Source organism: Cyprinodon tularosa, unplaced genomic scaffold, assembly GCF_016077235.1.
Source record: "Cyprinodon tularosa strain WSP-4 unplaced genomic scaffold, ASM1607723v1 ctg45, whole genome shotgun sequence".
Classification (NCBI taxonomy): Eukaryota; Metazoa; Chordata; class Actinopteri; order Cyprinodontiformes; family Cyprinodontidae; genus Cyprinodon; species Cyprinodon tularosa.
The window spans coordinates 1,533,736-1,560,180 of record NW_024039174.1 but is presented as its reverse complement, the minus strand read 5'-3'; the positions used below and the strand labels follow the sequence as shown (position 1 = coordinate 1,560,180).

Below are 26,445 nucleotides of genomic sequence, written 5' to 3'. Positions count from 1 at the left end.
AAAGGGAATTATTTTCAAGTTTGCAGTGTGCAATGTAATTAGAATAACAAGCAGGCATGAAAAATGAACATTTCAGCTGTGAGAGAAGCAAATGAACAAAATGCACCAAAAAATAACACAGCGCTCCCATTTCAGGGGTGATTTAGATTCAACTATTCAGTTACATTTACCGAGCCATGTAATTCTAATTAAAACTGAGGGGTTTGCCAATATACAAAACAAACCAAAAATAAAAAATAAAAAAAAGAACAACTCCAAGCGAGGGACAGTAAAAAAATAAAAAATTGCATTTGTAATATTCAGTAAAAACTACTGCAGGATTCCCTCTGAGCCTTATTTGCTAAACCCTGAATCCCCCACAATCCCTCAGGTGACTGCAGCAGCAAAAGGCCTAAATAACCTTTGTTCTGACAGCTTTTACCAATGCACAGGGGCTCAGCATGAGTAACTGAGCTGGCTCTGTTGTTGTTGGCTGTAACTGAACATCACCAGCAGGATTCTCTGGTTTTGGATGAAATATTCGAACTGTTAACAAACAAAAGTGTCAAAATACTATAAGGCTCACAACAAATCCACTTTAAACACAAAGGCATAGATAACAGCAGGCATGGGTCTGAACATACAACACAATTCACATCCCTTAAACTTCATACATGTGATTTGCTCTTTTTATATAAAAACAAAAAAAACTGTTTTCTCACCCCTCGTGGGGTGGTATGTGTCATCCTCAAGCTCGGGTCCTCTACCAGAGGCCTGGGAGTTTGAGGGTTCTGCGCAGTATCTTGGCTGTTCCTAGGACTGCGCTCTTCTGGACAGAGACCTCTGATGTTTTACCTGGAATCTGCTGTAGCCACTCTCCCAGTTTGGGGGTCACAGCCCCTAGTGCTCCAATTACCACTGGCACCACTGCTGCTCTTACTTTCCACATCTTTTCTAGCTCCTCCTTCAGTCCTTGGTATTTCTCAAGCTTCTCGTGTTCTTTCTTCTTGATGTTGCTGTCGCTTGGGATTGCCACATCTATCACTACTGCCTTCTTCTGCTGTTTGTCGATCAACACGATGTCTGGTTGGTTAGCCATCACCTGTTTGTCAGTCTGGATCTTGAAGTCCCATAGGATCTTAGGAGCTCGGTCATTCTCAACTACTTTAGGAGGTGTCTTCCATTTTGACCTTGGGACTTCCAGCCCATACTCATGGCAGATGTTCCTGTACACTATGACAGCTACCTGGTTGTGGCGTTCCATGTATGCACTTCCTGCCTGCATTTTACACCCCGCTGTTATGTGCTGTATTGTTTCAGGGGCATCTTTGCACAGTCTGCATCAGGGGTCCTGCCTGGAGTGGTAGACCCTGGCCTCTATTGATCTTGTACTGAGTGCCTGTTCTTGTGCTGCCATGATTAGTGCCTCTGTGCTGTCCTTCAGTCCAGCCTTTTCCAGCCACTGGTAGGGTTTTTTGATGTCAGCCACTTCTTCTATTTGTCTGTGGTATACGCCGTGCAGCGGCTTGTCCCTCCATGATGGTTCTCCTTCCTCTTTCTTGTCCTCACTTTCGGTTTTCTCCTGCCTGAGGTACTCACCAAGCCATTTGTCTTTGGGGGCCATCTTTCTGATGTACTCCTGGATCTTAGTTGTTTCATCCTGGACAGTGGTCTTGACACTCACTAGCCCTCGGCCTCCCTCGCTACGCTTGGTGTACAGTCTCAGAGTGCTGGATTTGGGGTGGAACGTCTTGATGTCAGTAGCCTCTATCTCCTCCTTTGGCCAGTTTATTATGGCAGCAGGGTATCTGATGACTGGTAGGGCATATGTGTTGATGGCTTGGATCTTGTTTTTCCCATTCAGCTGACTTTTCAGGACCTGCCTTACTCTTTGTAGGTATTTAGCTGTGGCAGTCTTTCTTGCCATCTCCTCGTGGTTTCCGTTAGCCTGTGGCACCCCAAGGTATTTGTAGCTGTCCTGAACATCTGTTATGTGGCCTTCTGGTAGTTCAACCCCCTCGGTTCTGATCATCTTCCCTCTCTTTGAGACCATGCGACCGCACTTGTCCAGTCCGAATGACATCCCAATGTCGTTGCTGTAGATCCTGGTAGTGTGGATCAGTGAGTCGATGTCTCGCTCACTCCTGGCATACAGCTTGATGTCATCCATGTAGAGGAGGTGACTGATGATTGTTCTGCTTCGGAATTGGTATCCGTAGCCAGTCTTTGTGATGATCTGGCTGAGGGGGTTAAGGCCTATGCAGAACAGCAGCGGGGATAGTGCATCGCCTTGGTATATGCCGCACTTGATGGTGACTTGTGCTATTGGCTTTGCATTGGCTTCCAGACTTGTTTTCCACAGCTTCATTGAGTTCTTGATGAAGGCTATTAGAGTCCTGTTGATCTTGTACATTTCCAGGCATTCCAGTATCCATGTATGTGGCATTGAGTCATAGGCTTTCTTATAGTCAATCCAGGCAGTGCACAGATTTGTCTGCCTGGTCTTACAATCTCGGGTGACTGCTCTATCCACTAGTAGCTGGTGCTTGGCTCCTCTGGTGTTGCTTCCTATTCCCTTCTGGGCAGGGGGCATGTATTGAGCCATGTGCCTATTCATCTTAGCCGCTATGATGCCTGACAGGAGCTTCCATGTTGTACATAGGCAAGTTATTGGCCGGTAGTTGGATGGGGTTGTTCCCTTCTGCGGATCCTTCATGATCAGGATTGTCCGTCCTTGGGTTAGCCATTCTGGGTGGGTCCCATCCAACAGCAGTTGGTTCATTTGTGCTGCGAGGCGTGCATGAAGTGCGGTTAGTTTTTTCAGCCAGTAGGTGTGGATCATGTCACGGCCTGGTGCTGTCCAGCTCTTTATACCTGCCGCTCTTTCTTGGACATCTGCCGTTGTAATGGTTACTGGTTCTTGTTCTGGGAGATTGCTGTGATCTGTTCTTAGATCTTCCAGCCACTGAGCATTGGTGTTGTGGGATGCCTCCTTCTCCCATATGTTTCTCCAGTACTGTTCAGTCTCAGCCCTGGGTGGATCTGATCTTGAATTACCCTGCCACTGCGAGTACGCTTTGGATGGGTTGGTGGAGAACACCTGGTTTATTCTCCTGGCTTCTGCTTCTCCCTTGTATCTCTTTAGGCGGTTGGCCAGGGCGGCGAGTCTTTGTTTGGCAGTTTCCAGAGCCTCAGGAATCGACAGCTTGTTGCACTTAGGTAACCTCTTCCCTACACCTTTCTGCAGGTCTGAGAGCTGACTAACCTCTCTTCGTGTTGCCTTGATCTTGGCTTCCAGCCTTCTTCTCCATGGGGGCTCTGCTTTGTGGCCTGTGGTGTTTATCTTATAGCCAAGCATCTCTAGGATCACTGTAGCTGTGGCAGCTCATTGGTGTCCTTAGTAGGGATAGTATGTAGTGCTGCATTTACATCTTCTAGAAGGCTTTCAGAGGGTACTCTGTCACTTAGCCTTGGCAGTCTTGGTCGTCGTACTAGGGGATCCAGTTTCGTTATGATCTGCTGTCGCAGGTCAGCTGCCCTTACATCACAATTTTCAAATTGTGATGTGCATTTAAGCTTAACCCTCTGTTCACTCTGTTACCCATAAATAAAGGAGTTAGAAAAAGAACCTTAAAAATTAATGTCAGTATGAGGAAAGAGGGACTTTGGTTTGACCAAAATTAGACATTTAGGCCAACTTGAAAACCACAATCTATACAAAAAAAATGAACGCTCCACCCCAATGGTCAGCCACGGTTCACCTTCTAGCAAGGCAGTGATCTTATGCACACAATACAGCATGAACCAGGAACCAATCACTGGCATGTGTTAGGATGAAACAGTCAAAGTCTAGACATTATCCTAATTAATATATGTAGTAAGGCTTGGGAATTTGGGATACAGTTTTCATGCACTCTGACTAAGATGGAGCTATTTGCAAAGAATGGAAACATTTTCAGCCCTTGGATGTTGTGCGCTGGGAGAGCAGTGCCCAGAAAAAAGGGCTTTTACAAAATATGGAATTTTAGAGGGCCTGAGATCAAATATTTATCCTGGTTTTTATTAAACACATCTCATTTTATTGATATTGTACAGTACTGCGCTACTTTATATATTTAGATCACTTATGATAATTAATTTCTATTTATGACTTGAGTAAATAAAGCTTAAGCAAAAACTAAATCTGATGACTGTTATTGGCTTCACCTGAAACACCTGCAATGTCCCTGGTTCAGCTACAGCCAATCAACTTGGGGGTCACACCTTCTCCGAAGCCAATCAGCTTTTAAGACCTCCTTCATTTAGCTCCTGGTCCAGCTTCCCTCTCCCACACGCAAGCAAACTTTCACCCACCTACATCCCATCTCCTCCCTCATTCTCAGACTATTCTCAGTCCCAGTACCCACTGGCTTATTCCACCACCAGTGTCCCTGGGAGGAAGACTACTCTAATCCTTCTCTAGGTTACTCATCCAAGCGTATGTTGATTCACAGCATCGAAGTCTCCAGTCGCATCTTGGTTCGACTGGAGACTTCCCCACTATCACTACAAGCATGCTCAGCGCGAGGGAATGAAGAGTGTCAATGAGTCCTCGCAATTAGCTGGTTTTCCTTATATAGAAAAATTTTGAAGAATACTATTGTTAATTGTATAACTAGATTGAATGTTTTCTTATACAGCTTTTTCTCTGTGTGACTCTCTCCAGGTTGAAATATGCAAAAGTTTTAAAGGAATGTATACTTTTGCATGGTATTGTTCAGACCCCATCAAACATGTTCAATTGATTTTTTTTCTACTTTTCCTATTTGAAAGTTGTGTTAAATATTGATTGAAGTTATTCAGGATCGAGTGCAGCTTTAGCTCAGCAGCTGTTTTGACAATCTCATTAGCCTGTCCAATTTACTATTCTAACATGCTGTTTGCAGTTCCTAAGAAGAAAAAGACACTTCAAGCATTAAAAGAGAAAGGGTGCTTTCTGGGTTCATTTCTAAACACACTTTTTAGATTTTGGATATATTTTTTCTTCTTCCCCCATAAAATGAGGTTATCTCATGGGAACTTTCTCATTATCTGCAACCGTTTTGCTTCTTTGTGCTTACACTTTAATTGGAGACTTTCCTTATGATTTTATGAAATAAATGCTGCTTTCTAATTAACAAGAAGACAAAATGGTCTTTTGTTAGTTGCTCTAGCTTTCAATTATATTCCTTTAGGGTTACTGTACAACAGTGGCTCTGAGCTATCAAACTTCCTCCCGTAAAGATAAAAACGAAGCATTGCAAATGAACATTAGTCATCATAGCCTAGGGATTCATTAAATCCCTGGCATCAAACTGGTGTTTTTTTTTTTTTTGGTCATTTAATTAGGATGCAATAACTATGAAAAGATGAATTCCCACAACAGTAAAAAAGAAGCCGTGCCTGTGTTTCGTGGTTTATTAATTTTTTTTAATTCTGTTGTTTGTTTCTTTCCTGTGAAAGAGCAATATTACCTTCCTGATCTCAATGGGTGAGTGAAGCTGAATGACAAACATCGTGCAATAATAAATGTGTTCATTTTCATTTTGCAAAGTATGTATTTTATAGGATTTTTTTTTTTTTCAAGAAATTGGCTATCTGCTAATCAGGGATTCTCTCAACATATTCAAAGGGTTTTCTTAAACATAACAGAAAACATTTGGTTGATGTGGTGGCCACTAACGGTCTCATTTGAATAAGTTCAAATGAGACTTTCTTAGGTGGAACAAAAGGCCGAACTCTTCTGATCCACTATTACTGTATCCATCTTGCAGGGACGTCCTCATTAAATAAAAATCACACACATCTAATGGACTAGAACGACTCTTGCCACTCTAAATACCCCCGCTGTTGCTTTTAGCAGTATAATAAAGTCAGCATGGGGATGAAGCCAACAATATTCAAAGCAAGCTGTGAAATATTTGTTTTAGAGTCGCTCATGTGTTGGGCCTATTTTGCATAAGTTGGGCAGCCATGACACTTTCTGTTAGACAGATTTATCAAAACAACTATTTCCTTTTTGTTGCCAGAAACAAGCTCCTGGCATATTTCTGACTGAATAATTAAACACTAAAATGACTGGAAATGACAAAGCTCACATGTAGGCTCTTAGTTTGTTGAAGGTTAGGATTTGGATTGCAGGGTAGCCATTCAAGGAGCTAAATGTTAGCCTTGTTAGCCATACCAAAAACTGTTTTGTTTTTTGTTAGGGAGGCCTTCTTCTGCTTAACGTCTGCCTGGTCCAAACTTTTAGCTAAAATGGAAGATACATAAGTGGCTGTCATTTTAAACTGGTGAAGATACTATAATATCTGATCCAGGAAGTGTATTTTACATAGGCACCATACAAATAAATTCCCATCCAATATTGACTTTTTTAAGATCAAATGAAAAGCAAATACTGTTAACCCCAAATCACTGGCATTTTTTTTTTTAGTTTATCAACATGTTTCTTTTGACATGATGTGACTTTGAATTTTTTGAAATGGTCAAAATAGAATCCTGGTAAGAATCCAAAACTGAATCGGTAAAGAAAGCTTAAGAGTGGAGGGATGGTAAAGATGCCTATCAACCGCAAAGACATGAAGGTCAAGGTAAATCCTTCATACATCAAGAAAAATCTGCAAAATTAAGCTCAGAAAAAAGTTTTAGGCTGGGTGCCAAAAAAGATTTTACAATCAATTATACAGTTTGTCATTATGATCATAAAGTCTTCAATAAATATGAAAGGAATATTCATCGAAAATACAACAACAGTCTAAGGATAATAAAGTTTTGCCAGCTGAATTAGATGAATGATTATCCATAAATTTTGGATATAATTGTTTTTGTTTTAGTGAAGTGAGATGATTGTATAAATATAGAATTAGACCAAAAAATTTAGTTTTTATTCAAAAAGACACACTGAGCACATCCATAATACCTTTAAATGGAAAATAAAAAACATTCTGGGATGTGTCCATATTTTTTGCTTCCCTCTGTGAGCAGAGCAAATTGTGGACACTGCCTTATTTGAAAGGAGCACATAAAGCACAACTGTTTGAATATGGCAGAGTTGGTCCTTCATAGCTATGGTATAACATATAAAAAGAATACTGATATTGAGAGTGCGTGCTCTGAACAGCAGAGTGAAATAAAGAATACATTCGTTAAGTAACAGTACGTCATACAGAGTCGGATCTCAGTACACGTGCACATCCTGGGATTCCTTGTTAAGGAAAAACACTGTACCACTTTGGAAGTCGCCCGCATCTCTTGAGTAGCCCTGTTGGAGACATTACCAAGCAGGAATACTGTGATTACAAAGAAATATCCTCTAATATAAATGCAAAGCAAAGGAGGGAGAGCCTCGTTAAAAGCTTACACTGAACTTAGCTTTCATCTCCTCGACTTCTCTTGGAACTCTATCCGTCTCTAGAAATAGACAGAATATTTGAGCGGGAAATAATGACTATCAAACTCTTGACTTTTTATTGCATTTCATCAAGCTATTGCATTTTTATACCACAAATGTAACATTCAAGGAAATGAGTTCGCTTACTGTGCATCTTCCAGAACTTAATAGCCAATATGGCCACGACCACCAAGAAAATGACAGATGAACAGACCACCACAGAAAGCAACATGGGACTAAAAAACAGATATAAAGCTTGTTGAGGCAGTGTGCTTTTATTTAAAATGAAGGCACAGGACATCAATGCAATACAGTACTGGACTCTTACCTGTGATTGCTCCAGGTCTCCCTCGTGATGGGTTTGGCTGGGGGCAGGTTAGGAAAGGACTGATTTGTTACAGGTGGGACTGTAAGATTCAATACAGACAGAGATGAAGATATTAGAGATAAAAAACAAAACTAAAACTCCACTAGTATGGTGAGCACAGGAGAGTTTGTTTTGCAATAAAAACTCTATTCAAAGCATCAATATTCTTGACAGGTGAAATGAAAAAATCCATAAACTGAAGAGGTAGTAGTCCCTGCTTGACAACTGAAAAACATTTTGATCCTAAAAGCAACTTCTTTTTATTTCAAAGGCTTAAACAAGTTGATCTCTAATGTAATAATTACAAATATAAATTTCTCCATAAAATAAACTTGGCATTTGAATTGTGGAGAATCTAAGCTTTCTAAAGATGTATAACATGTCTATAATGGTAAAAGTTTAACCGGTGCTATTTTCATTTGACCCAGCAAACCAGTGGATGTTAAGACATAAATTAAACAGCTATCAGCGTCAATAAAGAATCTTGTATGCAAAAAAAGTAAACATAGTTGGTCTATTTTTTGAGAGTAAAGAGAGTTGCAAAATCTTTCAGTCTTAAACTAAAACAAAAGCTTAAAACACCATTTACTTAATAATTACGTTCTAACACATATCTGCCATTGGGTTCTATCGAATTTAAATAGTCCTAAAGTGAACACCGAGGACATAGAGATTGATTTAAACACCACATTTTAACAAGCAAGGTAAATTTGTATGTCTTCACCAAGGCATTTAATGTAAAATAAAATTCTTTTAAAATAATTGTGACTGAAAAAGCATTGGAAGGATGCCTCATTTAAAACATGAATAATTCTAGATCAAAGTCATGAATGAAGAAATTGCCGGAAAGGTAAGGGATAAAAACTGTTAAACAAAAACAAAAAGCGAAAAACTAAATTAATGCAAACCTTAGAGCCTAAATGTCCATGACTGAATGACTTAACCTCAACATTACTTACTGTAATATAACTATCGTGAAGTTAGAATCACATAAGAGAAGGTAGCCATTTTTATTTCTGTAATAAAGGGTATAAAACAAACAAAATGTATTAAAGTTAAGACTAAAGAATTCAGTTGTTTTTTGAAGATGAGTTTGGATCTTGAAATTACATCACACCTATTGGAAGAAGATAATTTGTTGTTAACTGTTGATGTGCTAAAATCTGTTAGCAACAATATTGCATATCTTTGAATTTTGTATCATAATATCTCAAGAAAGACTATCAGAAATAGAGGTTGGGCTTCTGATTTTGTATTAAACAAACCATATAATACACTTACCTTTTCTATATGCACTGCAGCCACATTAGAAATTGAATTTAAATTGAAATTTCACATTCCCAGTTGGAATTTTCATCTCAGGGGTCTGTTTTTCTCATTTTTCCAAGTGTTAACTTTTAATATTTTTCTTCAAAGAAAAAAGATAAATTATTTTTGCAGTAGGACATCTAAGCCATTGTGATAGACATAACACTAGAATATCTCTTGGGGTTGAGAATCCAATAGGGGAAATAGTTGGTTGCTTAATGATTCAGGGTTCAGCATCCAATATGGCTCCAGTCCATATAGAATGTAGTGAGTGTTGTCTGTATGAAACATTTATTATCCCTTCTGAGGGAATGCTCATTAAATCAGAGGCTACGGTTCTGTAAAACATGAACTCGTGAACTTCTTCCTTCTGTGTTTGAATACAGAAAATGGACAGGAATAAATCAGCTTGCATTGTAAGTAGTAGTTATTACCACAAAAAATAAGGAAATTCTGTTGATTTACCAACTTTTTTGCCTAATAACCCAGTTTATTCAAGTTTAATATTTTCCTGGATCTATGCTCCAACTTCAAACTACTGAGAGACTATGAGAGGTCAGGTGCATTTGCTGGCTAATCCTTACACTCTCCATATTCTCTTTGAAATATTAAGCTGTTATATTCCTAATTACAACAAAACATATCACAAAACTATATTAAATGCTTTTAAAAAGCTACAGGAGCAAGATGCAAAAAAGCTTTACCTCATGAAGCGACACCACATTACAATATCTTGCTACATTAGCTGGTACATACACCGTATTAAAGAGTTGAACAGTTAAAACTTCACAAACTCTAAATCTGATTTAGACTTGGCAGCAAAATAATACTTTTTTTTTTGTTTCAGCAGCAAATATTCCCATGACAATATGAAGGCCTTGAGGGTAGATGTTTATTTAGCTTTTCCTTATTTTGGTAAAGGGTGCTGCTTGCACTGCGCTGCAAGCTGTAACTCTATTAGAGGTAGAGATTGATCTTTTAAAAGCCTCGGTTATGTTTAATTTGCTGTTTTGTCTTTTGCGAAAGAAATAATTTTGTTTATAGCAGATTTGTCATTTGTATTCATATTTACCTATGTTAAAAAAAATAGACTGGTATGTGTAAAAAAGACTGGTAAAACTACTGATTGAACTCTTTTGCTTAATTAAAAGTTAGAAAATGCAGATTCTACTTTATACTTAAGGACAAAAGTAACATGTTTTTTTTTCCACAACATAACTTTTAAAAACTATTCTTAAAAAAAAAAAAAAACAGTTTCATGCATAAAAAATCTTTAAAATGTTCTGTTTTGTTCACTGTATAGGTAGGATTAAATAGAAAATACTGATCTGGCCTAGTTTTGGTTTAGTGTGAATTATCTAACTGTATAATGCAGCTTGAACTGAACTGGAAGAACAGCTGAAAACTTTTAGAGCTCTGCTATTCACAGCATTAAAGTTGCAAATAGCATTAAAATTGAAGCTGAACCTAAAAATAACCAACATATAAATGTGAAATCTAATAAAGGGTGAATAGATGAGGAATGCATTGTCTCAGAAACAGATCCATCATCTGTAATGTGCCCCCTTTCTTCATCCACGACTCTACCAATGCTTTAGTGTTTTTTATAAACATCTGTGCACAAACCAGACAGATTTTCTTCAGGATTTGGATTTTCCCCATGTTTTGTTTTGGCTGTGTTACATCATGTTGTTATCAATACGTATAGAAGTAACAAGCCTGTTTTTAAAACCTAAGGAGTCAAAATTAAAAACATTGGTGTTCAAATATAGTGAGTAAAGATCTTCGAAAATAGTCCTCTGAAAAATAAATACTCAAGTAAAGTACAGATATTAATAAAAAAAACTATTTAGATACAGTAACAAAGTATTTTATACTTACCTACTAGACCCCAGGGAACTATTTCAGTTGGCAGAAGTTTAAATGGCAAGTAATTAAAAAAATTAATATCTTTTATGGCACAAGCATAGACAATGAGACTGAAAATTCTGTACCCTAATATCTAAACACGATTTATTGTGTACGATACTTAAATAAAACTCTTCATTTATTCATTCATATAGAAAAAATATTATTTAAGGTTTACCTTCTCAACTGTATGGATTTGAATATACGAACCTACCGTGTTAAAATTTCAGTTAATATGCTATAATGCACTATTTACAAAACCAGATTTAAATATAATTGGTAAGTGTGTTATAATATCCAAACTTCTGTCTTTTACAATAGTAGACTAGACCTATTTGTATACTAAGTATTTTAAAGAGAGAAGAAAGATTAAGTAAAGGTATTCACACCCCTTTAACTTTGTTGTATTTTGTGTTGTTTCTACGGCAAGCTTAAATTTTTTGTGTTAGAATTTTGGGTGACCTAAATTCAGTAATAACTAGTAAGAAAAATATTAAATGGTTTGTAAATTTTTGCAAAAATAATTTTTTAAACGGTATATTGTTTTTTCTTTTTATTTGTTTAAGAGTGAGGAGACAAAGTGATGGTTTGTAAATGAACTTTTTACTCCAGTTATACTTGAGAGTATTTGGGAAATTTGGGCACATATAGAAACATATATTGTTCTGCGAATAATAGCTCAGTTGTTTACCATAATGCAAAGCATTTTGCATTAAGGCAAAAAAAGTATAAACTAGCCTATTGAGCTAGCCTGTCAGTGTTATGCCATATTCCATGTGAAGATGTTAGATTGAACAATGTTTCATGAGAAGGTCAAAGCTTGGAATATTGCTCTATAAACTAACGATGCTTCAAAACCTCACATATTTCTCCTTGACCTGTCTGCTTACATTGACTTCTGAAGGTAAGAGGTTGCGCTGAAATTTATATGGAGGCATCCAAGTATGAGGCTAAAGCTGCATGCAAAGCTGTTTTTAGAATTCCTATTTTAAAATGTGGTAAAATATGTGTTTTTGCTATTTTATAATTATCTGCTACTTTGCAGTTGCCTTTAATATAAACTCAAAGTGAAATACATTTGATTTTTTTTTTTTTTTTTTATGAAAATATGTGGGAAAAGGGCAGGATTTTAAAAGGCAGATCAATGCAAACCTGTCTAGTGCATTTTTAAAATGTATTATACGGAATCAACCTCCAAGCTGAAATATGTATTCAGTATATATTTTTTCTCTTGATCAACCTACTGGTGGTGGGTTTGGGTGTGACCAGCAAGTGTACAGCTATCTTCTGCTGCCCTGCAGAACACCAGTACCAAGCTGTATGTTTCATCTGCAGCTTCTTAAAGGTTACGGTGAAAGCCCTAGTTCTGTCATCTCTGATGGCCACGGAGGAATCTTCATAACTCCCGTCAGAACCTGTCGACAGGCAGGATCTCCAGTCACCACTCCGACACCATTTCTTCTCACTTTCTCTGTTGGCGGGCAGACACAGGGGAGTCACTGAAAACTGGTCTTCCAACAGTGTTTTGACATGAATGACAGATTTATGGTTTTCAAATGTGACTGAGAGCATTTTCAACAACACTTTAACAGCTGCTCTAGTGGTCTAATATAAAACCAGCACAATATTCTTAGAAATAAAATAAATGTAAATGCCTGTATCTCTCACTGTAGAGGCATTCAATTGTGACAGATCCCCCCTCCGCTCCACTCATCCTGCTGTTCACAGCTGACATACCTGCAGAAATGAGAAGGACAATTTAATGTTGATACTAATTCATCTAGAATGTAATAAATAAGTTGATTATTTTCAAGGATTATACACTACATGAAGAGTATTGCCTTAAATTATATCTCAGTTTATCCCTACTAAATGGTTATGGCTTACAGATAATGAAAACCCATCATTTGGTTGACTTAAACTTGAATTATTATATGAAAAGAATAAAAAGATGTTATCAAATAAATAAATATTGTGTGTATGTTTAGGGTTTGGGGTCCTTTTGCATGAATTACTGCATCATATCATCATATATCTGCATTATTGGGTATGTCTCTCATCTCCGTCCCTGCACCTCCTAGATTCTCTATGGGGTTTGTTGCGGCCATTTATGTAAACTTTTTGTAATTTGTAATTTCTACCAATTAAGTTTTCTTCTTTGTGTTGATAAAATATGTTTAAGTTGATTTAGAACCAAAAATTATAATACATTTTTTATGTTTAGATTACATTGTTAATTGTTAGACCCTCCCATTAATTTGAGTAATTAAGAACACACTGGGTACTGGATGGATTGTTTGGTAAATGTCGGGTACGGATAGGAGGTTTTGTAAAAGGATTATTGGGTTATTTTTATTGGATCATCTTTCGTTTTAACTTTGTTGCAAGACATTTTTAATAATCAATTTGTCTATGCTTTTACGATGAATAAGTTAAGTCGGAAGTGCGTACAAAGCCAAAAACCACCTGTTACCACCTATGGCCATTATTGGAAATTTCTGTATTTTTTGGAAACTAAGGCCGTGACAGGATTTATGTCAAACAGTCTTACGATGTCATTAAAGTGGGTATTAGTTCTATTTCAAATACAAGGCAATACAAATGTAGCTGGACAATAAATCAACATCTATATAAAGTACTCTCAAATGTCTTGATAGATGGCTGTGTTGACTTGGACTTGATAAAACACACCGAACCAACACAAACATATGTGAAGGCTGCACAAAACATCAAGGAAAGGAAACATTTTCATTGGACTTCAAGTCTGCTGGGGTTTTCCATTATCCTTGGGCACTTTTCTATTAGACTTTTTGTTTCACTCATTGTTCGTTCAGTATGCTTTTGTGTTGAATATATAGCAGGGTGCATTACTTTTTGTGACTTCCTCACCTGCATGGAGGGTGCCAGTGACTGTGCATTAGACAACTTTTAGGCCTGCAGTAGTCTTTGCTATATCAGGTCTAAATTTACAAACAGGTCTAAATCTGATGTGACTTTTCCCCAGTTTTCTGAAAGAGATTTTGACAGCTATCCAGGCGTATTTTCTGAATGCTTTTTCTCACATTTATCTTGTATTTGTAGTTCTGCTGTTTTTAACTAGATAGACAGCCATCCTGTAAGGTGCATTTGAAGTCAGATTCAAATAATGACCCACTCATCACTCTCCTGGGTCCATCCATTTCTGCATCATGCTTATCCCAAGCGGGGTCACCAGGGTGCAGGTGCCTATCTCCAGCTGTATACGGGCAAGAGGCGGGGTACACCCTGAACAGGTCATCAGTTCATCCCAGGGCAACACAGAGACAAACAACCATTCATGCACACACTCACACCTAAGGAGGATTTAAAGAAACCAATTCACTTAACATGTTTTTGGACTTTGGGAGGAAGCCAGAATACCCAGAGAAAACCCTCGCATGCTGAGGGAGAACATGCAGAAAGACCCCGGGCCAGAAATCAAACCCGGAACCTTCTTACTGCAAGGCAGCAGTGCTACCCACTGCACCACTGAGCAGCCCACTCTCTCTGTACAGTAAAACCGATGAAACAAATGATCCAGAACACTGTGGTGCATCAGTCCAAAAGGTTCCATGTCAGCCGTCTGTTCATTGAGCTTCATTGGTTATCCCTGGCTGCCCCAATCAAATTCAAGTCCCTAAAGCTAGCCTACAAAGTGTCTAAGGGTACGCTCCCGTCTACTTGAGCCCTCTAATAAAGGCTTATGTCACAACTCGTTCACTCCGGTCATCAGTGGATTGGCCTACACCTCGCTAAAGACAATCCAGACTGACCTACCAAGTGCAACAAGAACAGCAGCATCCCTTTCTCTCTTTAGGAAACTCTTAAAGACTAACCTATTCAAAGAACATCTCCTATCCTAACGTCCTAACATCCTTACCCATACCTCTGTACTCCTCTACTACTCTTTCTGTACTCCCCTCTCTCTCTCTTTGCTGTCACCACTGATTCTGACGATGGATTTTTCCTCTAGAGAAACCTATTGTCATATTGACGATAACTGTAAAATTATATCTACTTTGTAAGTCACTTTGCATAAAAGCATCTGCTAAATGCATTACATAAACACCACAAGGGTCTGATATTTAGTGAGTTGTTTACTCTGCCACCTGACTCATGATGACACTACTTATATAATTTCTTCGTAATTTGTTTAAAGGCAGGGTTATAGATGCTTTAAATCTCTCTGTGTTCTAAGATTAAAAAATACAATTTGAAAAACAGGTAAATTAAGCCAGCTTTATTTAACGAGAAAAGAAACTCTAATGCAGGGGTTTTGAGATTTTACCCAAAACCAAAATGATATTTCTTTTTTAGTTTTCCAAATATTGCAATTAATAATCTTTTTAAATTGTCCTCTGCACCAACCACAAGTATACATGTTTGGCTCCTGTTTTTATGGCCTTGAACGGTCCTTGCATGGAAAGTTGCTTACTTGTGACCTCTATTCACAAACCACTGGACTATCTGTTGATCACTTTTCTCCTTTGTAAAAATCTAAATTAAAGCGTAAGACCGTTATCTAAAGGGTTAGAATGAAGAAGTTAACCTCTTACTCTCGTTGAATTGAAGAGGACCAAAAATTTAGTAACTCTATGATTGGGAAACTGCTACTCTCATAGCAATGATTATATTGCAAATGCTATTATTATTTTTTTTTTCTACAGCACTAGTGGCTTGTTTTTTTTTCTAACAGTAGGCTGACAGGAAAGGAGGTATTAGAGAGGAGGAGAGACATGCAGGAAAGGACCAAAGGCCGGATTCTAACCCGGGTCGCCCATGTCAAGGACTAAGGCCTCCATACATGGGTTAATTTAACAGCTTTTCACTAAACATCTTATTCTCTATTGGCTTTATATTGAACATTTTCCTAAGCTAGAAACATGGGTTTTTATTAGCTATAAATCATAATTCAAATTATGAGAAATAGTTGTCAGAAATTTTAAACAAATGATGTCATTAATAAACGAGTTTGCATTTTTGATGTTCTGATTCACTGAGATTCGCCCGGGTTTTGAAAGCCTGTCAGGATTTGATTATTGGTGGAAAACCTTTACACTACTTACCATGTATGACTTTAATGTTGGTAAAAGTTGTGTCATCAGCGCTCCACATACCACCAATCTCCACGCCACACATGTACCAGCCAGATCCCTCCTCCTTCATGTCCTTCATGGTCACGGTGAACACCAGCTGAACTGGGTCATCAAAAATGCTCACTTTATTGTCAGCTGGATTTACGAGGTGGTGGTCATCGGTCCGAGCCAGCGTGGTACAGAATTCCTTGGTCCTCCCCTGGCACCAGTACTTTACATAGCTGGCAAACTGGGGCTCATAGTGGCAAGGGATTGTAAGAGTGTCGCCCTCTAGGACTGTGAACTCTTGCTCAGTGGTAACCTTAGATAGGAATGCTGACAGGAAGCGGAGATAATGCATGTGGGAAATTAGTTTAATCTTCACAAACGCTCCAACGGGAACAGAAGTTATCTAAAGAACATGTTTTTTATCCAAGTGACCTTCACTGTGTTTGTTGTTGCAGTTTTCTTTGTGTCATGGGAGAGTTTGTTCAGTTTATTCGTTTATTTTTAAAGTCCTTTTACTTAAAAGTGGATTTTCCTCCCTATATTTCACAAGATTTTAAAAGCCTGGCAAAATGAACCTCAAACATACCATTGCCTGCAGGCAAACAGTATAAGAAATTACAAGACTTAGAAAAACACTAAATCTCTAGGTACTTCTCGCAAAAAAAAAAAAGAGCAGCTATAAGAACTTTCAAGTCAGAGCCCAACAAATGATTAATGAAGGAGCTGAAAAAATGATATTGAGTAGTGAAGCAAAAAGAGTATGTTATGACTAAGCAGTATCTGGTAAGCACATAATAATAAAGTGGAGACGAAACAGCAGAGGCATTAATCATCCTTTGTGTTAAACTTCATCAACAGCTGCAAATGTGTTTGCCTGAAGTTTCTGACCTCAGTACTCATACCTGGAATCCATGGTAACAGGAGGAGGGTGACCATGTAGAGCGGTAGCATGTTTTGACTTCCCTTTAGGAGTTCTTAAAGATGATTCACTTCCCAGTGTAAACTCTTAGGACTCTGGGTTCCGTGGTGTCGATTTTCTCTTGGTCACGTGACCAAAAGCTGGACCCAGATGTTCCAGATGTTAACCATATAAATGCCAGGTACACAGAAGGAGAATTGGAATTGGGGCAAAGGGACGGTGGTTGTGAAAATAGGGGAACACAACTGCATAATAAAGTCACAGAAGTAACTTCACAAGAAAGCCACTGGTGCTTGCTTGTATTTTGGAATTTCCTACATATTTTATTTTGAAAAGATAGACCCAACCTTAAATCAAGACAGACAGTTAAATCTTCTTTGCAGTCTTACATTTTTATCATGCAAGTGAGGATTAATAGGTATGTGTTTCATAACGTTTACTACAAACCATAATCTCATATATACTGTATAAAAACATAGAAACTAGCTTTTCCTCTTACATTTCCTACACTACACTGTCCTAGTATTTATCCATAAGAATTTCAAACATTGGTCAATTATTTCTTATGGAGATTTTCTTACTTTATCCAAATCAATTGAACTTAAATTTCTTGGTATGTAGTAGTGTTGGCTTTGACTTGGCAGAGGTATCCTGAGTATCCAGAGCAACCTGCCTGAAGCTTCTCACTGAATTGGCATATTTCTCCTGAAAGAACTGGTGTAACCGAGCCAGGTTCATCGGCTGCCTTGCTCATAATAAAAAATGTTGGCCCTGCCAACTTCTTTATGATGGCTACTTCAAAACATTGATTTTGTTGACCTTATGCTACTTGATAGTACCCTGTGATATGGAAGGCTGCAGCTTTTCACTACATGGTTGATAGGCTATTTGGAGATAAGGCTGTTCTTTTTTATATTTTAAAGCACACCAGTTGCCCCTGCAGCAACACACAAAATGCTGCTGCAACCCCTTCCATTAACCATCCAAATGTAATGTTTGTTATTTATGCCAAACACTGATTTTAATTCAAATTACCTGACATGTTGAAAAATAATCAATCCTTGAATACATTATGTCAGCCTGTCACAAAGTTGGTGTGAGGTGAAGGGCTACAGTGCTGTGTACTGTAGCTATTGTTTCTATATTAAAAAATTCAGTTTGAACTTAAATAATGGATCAGGGCCAAGTCTTGGTCTCAAGGGTTTACAGCACTATCGACTCGAGTCTGTAGGAGACTGTGTTTTTATATCACGGAGCCCAACAATATAGGTTTAAAAGCCAAGTAAATAACTGGCTACATTCCACTTTCTGCAGATTGAGGAATAAATCAATAAGAGCTGACAGTGAATCTTGGGGTTATTTGAATTAACTGGTTTTGAACAAAGTTTAGTAAATGAAAGGCAAATTTAAAAGTATCTGCTTTTAACCTCACATTTCTACAAATCCATCTATGAAGATTAGATGATGGAATAAAGGTAAATAAAAAAATCTGAAATAGTTCTAGATTTTCACTGATTTAACTAAGTGAAAGTCTTGTATGTTAGAAATGTATCAGACATAGCGAAGAATAGTTCAACCCTTTTCTCACTTACAATATTGAGGATTATGCTTTATAGAAAATCATATCACTTAATTCGATCAGAAAATTGGAATAAGATAAATAACTAAATAAATTGTTAAACAGCAATGTTAGGCGTCTTTATTTTTACACATTTAATACTTTCTTGGCCTTTCTTTTGCCCGAATAACTGCATCAGCGTGGCCAGATACGGAGGTCATTAGTCTGCAAATTTGATGGAAGCCAAGCTTATTTAAATGATGTCCAGATCACCTGAACTGTTGGGTCTAGAAAGTTCTAGAAAGTAAAGGTCTAGAAAGTAAAGGATTTTAGGTCAGTCTGCCTGCCTGCCTAACCAGTACAGGAACACAATGGTCACTGATCTGCTTTTGGTGCATCTGGTAATGTGGGCAAGTACCAAATCTGGAAGTACTCCAAATGTGGTGTATGTGGTGCTAACTACGGACTTAAAACAGATAAGGTCAAAATCAGCAGACGACATGGCATTCAAAACTGTAACAGACTGAAAAGTTCACACTCGACTTCAAGGGATGTGGCTTCCATGCCTTTCCACTCTTCCCCGAGTCTCTGGGACCTTGTTTTATAATTTCAATGTCCACTTTTTCTAAAAAAAAAAAAAAAAAGATTAGATTTGTAGTCCAGGTTTAGGGTTAGTCTGGCCATGCTCTTGATGCACCGACTCCAGCCACATACCAGTCCTAAAATTCCCCATAAAGTTAGTTTTCATTTAACAATACCCTCAAAGCTTTGGTTATCCCTTTTTCTGGTGTTCTGTCTAATCAAACGTTTTCCTTCCACTCAACTTTCTGCAAATATATGCTTGGGTGAAGCACCTGTGAGCAAAAAGTTCCTTTAGAAATGAAATGACTTTGTGAAGTGTCAACATTTTCCAATCTTAACTGACTTTTACTATTAATTTTGTTTTTTCAGTTATTTTTGATTTTTATTTTTACTTCTTTTAAACCTTTATCCTGCAGCTGCATGTATCCTAACACATTGCTTATTTATTGCACTTCTGCTGCAAAATATGTTTAGTGTTCTTGCCATGTATTTATTGCTTTTATTGTATTGTAATGTCTATACTCATATTTATCTTATCACTGTTACCCGTCATGTCCCGCACTTTATGTCAGTTTTTAAATGTCAGTCTTTCTAGAGAGTAAACGTAATTTCATTTCCCTTGTATGTCTTGTACATATGAAGAAAGTGACAATAAAAGCTGACTTGACTTGCTTTAACCTTTATAGGTTGTTTTTAATAATCTGGCCAAAAATTAAAACTAGCCTTTTGGCTAACTGGCATATTTTACTGTTGTACTATGTTAAAATACATTGTCCTTTTAACATAAGACTACTCAGCAGTTTATAACGATAGTTTGACCAGCCCCATGAGCCCCGCTGATATCATTTAGAGCACGGCTCCTCAATTCCAGCCCTCCAGCCTCAGTGTCCACCTTGAAAATGTGTATCTGCTTCCACACACCGGAATCTACCCCTTAGTAAGCAACTATGGCTGCAACTAAAAATTATTTCGCAAATCGCTTAATCTGTCAATTTCTTTTCGATTAATTGATTAATAATCGCATACTCAAAGGTTCTTTAAAGTTTTTTTTACTAAATTAAGCCAAGTGAAACTCGAATTTTTCCACGAGTTCTGGATAGAGCATATTGAAAAGATAATTTTTTTTTTTCAATCTTAAATGCAAAATGTTTTATTTTTTTTACAATCTTGGTATAATTACCTCTCTAAGTGGGTCTCTGTAAGCTAAAAGCTTGTTTTACAGTCTCTATACTCCAGTTAATGATTACTAAATTAGTTGACGAGTATTTCAATAATCAATTAATCACAATTATTCCGATTGTTTCAGCCCTATATGCAAACAAGTTTTCCTATGTCTTGCTACGGAACTGAACATTTGACTCATATTCGACTTTGATTAGGGGGAGACACCATGAATCTCCAGCATTTAACTTTTTCACAATTTCATATAATATTGTGCATGTCAAATGACATGCAATATAATTTCTTTATATCCTTAGCTGTGTAACACATCCACTACATTGTTAAACAAGAAACACCAACCAGCAGGATGTTCTCTCACCACTAACCTTTTCTCTCATATAGGTAGCCAATTAATTCCAGTTAAATCCATTATTCTGACAGGAAGACATTTGAATTAAAGCAAAGCCACCATTACACTTCTTTTTTATTTCCGTCAGTGCAAAAGGGAATGTTTTACAAAGGTCAACATAACTAATGAATTATTTCAGTAAGAAAACTGTACGGCATCAAATGTAAGACATTGCATCTCATTGAGTGTTGATGCTGGATGTCGTCTGTCCAGATAAGCTGCTGTAAAACGGAGGAGATCTGATGACTCCTTTTGTGATCTGAGGGCAGAAAAGAGAGGAAAAAAATGACGTTTATTAACCAGGAGACAAAAACAATGGTCTGACTTATTTTGCTGTTGGCAAGTTCAAAATACAATGTCACTTTTTTTTTCTCCTAAGTAAAAACAGAATGTGGCACTCTACCAGTTTCTATGACAGTGGAATGATAAATTGGCAATGCTCGTTAAAATGAAACAGGCCTAAAGGGTAAGACTTGGTGTCTGCTTTTCTGTCCTATAGAAAATAAATACACCAACGTTCCAGATTTAGGACGCACAACGTTTATGTTCTAAGTTTTTAAAGTACATCTGGAGAGTATTACAGCACTGCACTTTTGGCACATCGAGTTATTTTACAGTTTCATTATAAATGTAACTAATCTCTTCACTCAAATTGTACATACAATATATTATTATGAGAATGCAGGAAATGTGTTTTGTGGCAATATAAAACTAAGAAATAACATTTAAGAAAGTATTTATAGCCTTTAGATTGAAGCTTGAAACTCAGTTAAGTTCCTTTCTGTTTCTTAATCATCTTTATGATGCATCTAAAATTTAAACATAGTCCATCTGTGGTGAATTCAGTTGACTGGACACGATTAGGAAAATACGTGCCTGTTCAGATTGGTTCCCCAAGTCGACAGTGCATGTCAGAGTGCAAACACTAAGCATTAAATCAAAGAATTTGGAACTCCAGACAGGATTCTTTCTTGTTAAATACCATTGATTCCTTAAAGCAGTGGTTCCCAAAGATTTTCTTCTGGGCCCCCCTTTGGATTACAATAAAATGTCCACCCCCCCCCCCCCCCCCCCCCCCCCCCCCAAAAAAAAATAAATAAAATAAAATAAAAAAAGAATCAACTGGGCGTTCAACCAGATATAATAAATCTATACACATATTTTGTTTTCAAACTCCACTGAAGTTTATTTCACACTTCAGGTTGCAACAAAACAAACTACACCATCTTTACAGTGGAACACTTTTGTGTAACTGTATTTTTTTCATAGTTCTATACTGTAGATTAGAAGAGGATTCTTTGTTGTCTGTGTTATTTTAAACATATTTCTTTTTTTTTATTTGTAACAATATTTAACTTTGCTATAATCTATACATTAAAAAAGCCTCTGTGCAAAATGGAGTGAAAACATTTAACAGCTCCCTGAGAGTTTTTTCTTTGTACTTTAATCCTCCCATCTTTTCAGTGGCTGTAGTGAGCCTGCTTTTTGCTGTAGATCTTCTCAAATCTGGGTTGCAGTGTCACAACTGTCCATTATGCTCAGTCAAGCAAGCGCTGTTTTTTTTTTTGTTTTTTTTTCTTCACTCATACCGCTTCCCGCGCCCCCCCTGCAATGGCATTGCGCCCCCCCTAGGGGGCGCGCCCCACACTTTGGGAACCACTGCCTTAAAGCATGGCGATGACGGCATCATGCTATGGAGATGTTTGTCAGCAGCAGGAGCTTCCAGGAAATGAAGCGATTTATAAGACATCCTGGATGAAAACCTACTCAGAACCACTCTGTAAATGGCAAAGCCAGATATATGGAACATGTACACAGATTTGTCCAATCAAATCTGATGGAGTTTGAGATGTACTGCAAAGAAAAACAAGCAAATCCACTGAAAGAAAGGTGTATTAGAGTTTGGCAGCATATTAAAAAAGACTTATGGTCGTTCCCGATGTAGAAATTTGTTTTCTATTCTTAAACTTTTAGCAATCTCAATTTTTTTTTCACATTCCCTGTTGTTTGATTTGTACAAAACTGATTATTAAATTGGAAAAAGGCTTTAAGATAACTAAATGTGAAAAAATATGAAGCATTGAGGATAATTTCTGGATGCAACGTAAGGTGATGAGACACCAAGCATATGCTTATAATTATAAAGCAAAAATATGTGTTGGAGACTCTGATAAATCAAAAGTCCTAAAGGAAAACAGCTTTGATAACTGTTGAGGTTAGTGAATGGGTAAAATAAAGACCTTTGTGAAGGGGTGATGTGTATCTGATTCCGATTTATTTCAGCCAATGAAGTTCATCACAACGAGATGCAAGACGGTGTGAGCGAACAGGAAGTCAGCGAAGGCCCGCTCAGGAGAAATGGACAAGAAGTCCCCTTTGTTCTGATGGTTGATCTGGATACGAAGACACACTGGAGAAAAAAAAAACAAAAAAATATGTGAACAAAAAAAATACCAAGAAATGCTGATTCATTTTCACTTCATTATACTAAATGCAGACAATTTACTTTAAAAAATTATTTTTGGAGGGGGGATTTTATTGATTTATTACAAATTGGCACATTCTGCAGATTTTTCTTTGAACTGTTCAAACTTATTTTACCTGTAAAAAAAAGTGAAAAGAGAAATGCAAGTCAACAAAAAAAATGAAATGCCTTTCTAAAAAGAAAAATCCACATTTTACAACACAGTTACACATTTACATGAAAGGAAGCTTCTGCGGCAAAAAGAAGTTCTAATATCAACATCTGAAAAGCTTAGCCTTTTCCTTGAATTAACAGCATCGAAGTGCCAGCTGTCACTGCAGTGAAAAGGTTAAGAAGGAAAACTGTGCATAAAGTGTCACGTTCAGGTTAACTTGTGCACTTTAAAAGGAGAATTTTTTTATAAATATCAATAACAAAAAACAACGTAACCCAGAGCTAAATAGAACCCCTATAGTGCACCTTAGCTATCTTTACTTCTTACAGCTCATACTAACAAAAAAGTACAAACAAATTCAGAGAACAGAATCAAACTCTCCTCTGACTGCATTGTAGGATGGAGATGCACTTCTGATAGATCTGTTGTGAAACCTGCTCTTAACAGATATTTTCATTTAGCAGTGATAGCACTCTGTTTATTGCAAGTTTCATAACTTGGAAAAAAAACAGTTTCCATCCGACTAAAACGCGATTGGGAAATCTAATTTTTTCCAGCTGCCTTGTCTTCTTAAAGATACAGTCCACTACATCATAAACTGCAGCTAGCAATAGTAGGTTCTCTTTTTATTCTCCATCTTAAGTGAGTTTGGCTTTGTGACAAGTGAAGCTCTTCATTTGCAGATTCAGGACAAAATATTATATTAATAGGCCAGGATATGATGCTATAGGCTTTTTCTATGAAATCAGTTCATTCAGCAACTTGCATTAAATATCCCAAATTATGTAATATGCATTTTACCATTTTTTAACCATAAAAAATTTTGTAAAAATTAAACAAGACAAAATGTCTTATTTTGTTTTGTATATGTTTTATTTCAAAATTTCTACCAAGGTTACTATTTTTTGAAGTAGACAAATCAATTGCCTAATATCCCCATAGAGTGAGCTAACATCTATCAATCAAGTGGCTCTCGCAGCCAACGGACAACAACATACAGCCAGGGTTGAATGCTTACCAGAAGTCTAAAGCATTGCTTTAATGATTTGACTAAAGCCCCCGCCTCGTGTCAGTAATTTTTATAAAAGTCACAGTGTCAGAAAGTAAGGCTGGGGAGAAGAGAAGTTGCATTGTCCAGATGGGTTGTGAGAGAAGCTGCTTGTATTCAAACAAGCTGCCAAACAAGAATACAAATCGAGCGATATAGAACTGGTAGCAATAAGTCAAATATGCAAAACTACTGTATACTTTAAAAGACACATTACTGAGGAACTTTTAACCTCCATTTATAACTAAAAACTGGCTGCATATTTCTTATATTATTTCAACACATTAAAAAACCACTTGCTGCATGTATTGAATTTATCACTAGTGATGCACCGGTCAGATATTAATGTCGAATATCGGTCCAATATAAGACAAAAAACAGCTTATAACAGATTTTATCAGATGGCAACTAAAATCTCAAATATTTACATGCTGATAGAAACACTGCTTCTGTTAAAGGTATTTGTAAGTCCTTAGTTTTGCATGGGTCAGTTGTTGTCATACGTTTTGTTGCTGACGTTTGTTCCCCGTTTTAATAATATTGCTTGATCAAGCCATTTGTAACATTCTACAGCATAATTAGGCTTTTGTTTGTGCCACTCTATAAGCCTGGAACTCAAATCTTACTGGCATAGGCCAGTATCAGGTATTGCAAGCCAACAACAACCTCAACAACTCCCCATTACTAAGGGGACCTGTTCTTCCAGTTCAGTTCATTTTCATGTTCTCTAAGCCATAAAAAGACTTTATTGGGCGACTCTATAAAAGCCTGGAACTCAACGCAAATCCAGACATTTCAATTGACAAAGCTTCCTGGATGGGAAGCCCAACGTCTTCAAACTTGGAAAATGGTCTTTTTTTTTTTTTTTTTACCATGTATTAGGGATTCACGATATTGGGATTTTGGCCGATATCCGATATGCCGATATTTTAAAACTCATGTAGCCGATAACCGATATCGATACCGATGTTAAAGCTGGACAAAAATAAATAGTCATTGAAAATAGCAGTTCTGTTATCCATTTCTGACACTTTGAAAAATAATAAACTTAATTTGTCTTTAAAAACATTAGATAGCTTCTTTATAACAAAAAAGAAAACATGCGGACATTTGTTTTAGCTGTTAGCCAGTTAGCACGAACCAGGCCAGAGCTCAATTTTGACCGAGAACTCTAAAATCAAGTGTTTTATACCCATCGCACAGAAAGCTTCATAAAAACCGTTGCAGAATTAGCTACCTGCGAGAATAAAAGAGCCCACGCAGGAGATGAAGCCTGACAGAAAGCTGTTGAATGGGAAGGTACCAACGAGGAGACAGTAGAGAAACTGCATCGCTCCGGTTAGCAGGATGTACAGCAGGTAAGCGTCCACCACTTTCAGCTTATTAGGCGTCGTGGTGGTGTACTCCTCCAAAAACCTGGAGATAACCGACACGACTGAGTTCGACATGATTCTTCTATTGTATTATTTAAAAAAGGCTGACGAAGGTATGCACAGCTTCTGGTCTTCACTTCTATCAGTGACGTGTCCTCACCAACCGGAAGAAGCCACTGTGTTACATTGATAATAATCCGAGTAGCACAGATTGCCGCTTGCCAGTTGTGTCTAACTAGTGCCTCAACGTAGTCGCCATATTGTGAGTGGCACGTCTGTTTAAAAACATCCGTTTCTCTGCTCCAACGCTTTACAAGTGATAATAAAATAAAAATGTAACCTAAATTATAATTAGACACAGCAAGACAACGTTTTACCTCCAATATTTCAAATACTAGGGGAAGACCTTCATATATTCAACACTGTTTACATTCCCAGACTATGGCTAAGGAAAACCATTTTTGCACTTATATAACCTTGAGTGATTAAATGAGTGCTCTCAAAGTTTGTAGTCAGTTCTTATTCCAAAGAAAAAGACGTGAATACATATTATCTCTTATCTGTACAACGAAATAACTCAAACAATGGCAATAATAATATCTATGAATATATGAATATATTTAATTGTGTAATTATCATTAGTCTTGTGTGTCATTATTTCATCAAACAACTTCACGCTGG

The 26,445-nt window shown here is 37.3% G+C and overlaps 2 protein-coding genes across 2 annotated transcripts; both read right to left on the bottom strand.

The window, feature by feature from the left end:
• Window positions 1–7,072: 7,072 nt before the first annotated feature.
• On the bottom strand, window positions 7,073–17,134 carry pigr (polymeric immunoglobulin receptor). Its single transcript, XM_038300434.1, has 8 exons — window positions 16,978–17,134; window positions 16,058–16,402; window positions 12,629–12,710; window positions 12,218–12,444; window positions 7,719–7,797; window positions 7,538–7,626; window positions 7,361–7,410; window positions 7,073–7,261 (listed from the first exon to the last, which is right to left on the bottom strand). The coding sequence occupies exons 1-8, from the start codon at window positions 17,024–17,026 to the stop codon at window positions 7,178–7,180; spliced, it is 1,005 nt and encodes a 334-aa protein (XP_038156362.1). The 5' UTR covers window positions 17,027–17,134; the 3' UTR covers window positions 7,073–7,177.
• A 3,627-nt stretch (window positions 17,135–20,761) lies between these two features.
• On the bottom strand, window positions 20,762–25,948 carry dad1 (defender against cell death 1). Its single transcript, XM_038300430.1, has 3 exons — window positions 25,629–25,948; window positions 22,945–23,114; window positions 20,762–20,963 (listed from the first exon to the last, which is right to left on the bottom strand). The coding sequence occupies exons 1-2, from the start codon at window positions 25,837–25,839 to the stop codon at window positions 22,984–22,986; spliced, it is 342 nt and encodes a 113-aa protein (XP_038156358.1). The 5' UTR covers window positions 25,840–25,948; the 3' UTR covers window positions 20,762–20,963; window positions 22,945–22,983.
• Between the last annotated feature and the right edge of the window lie 497 nt (window positions 25,949–26,445).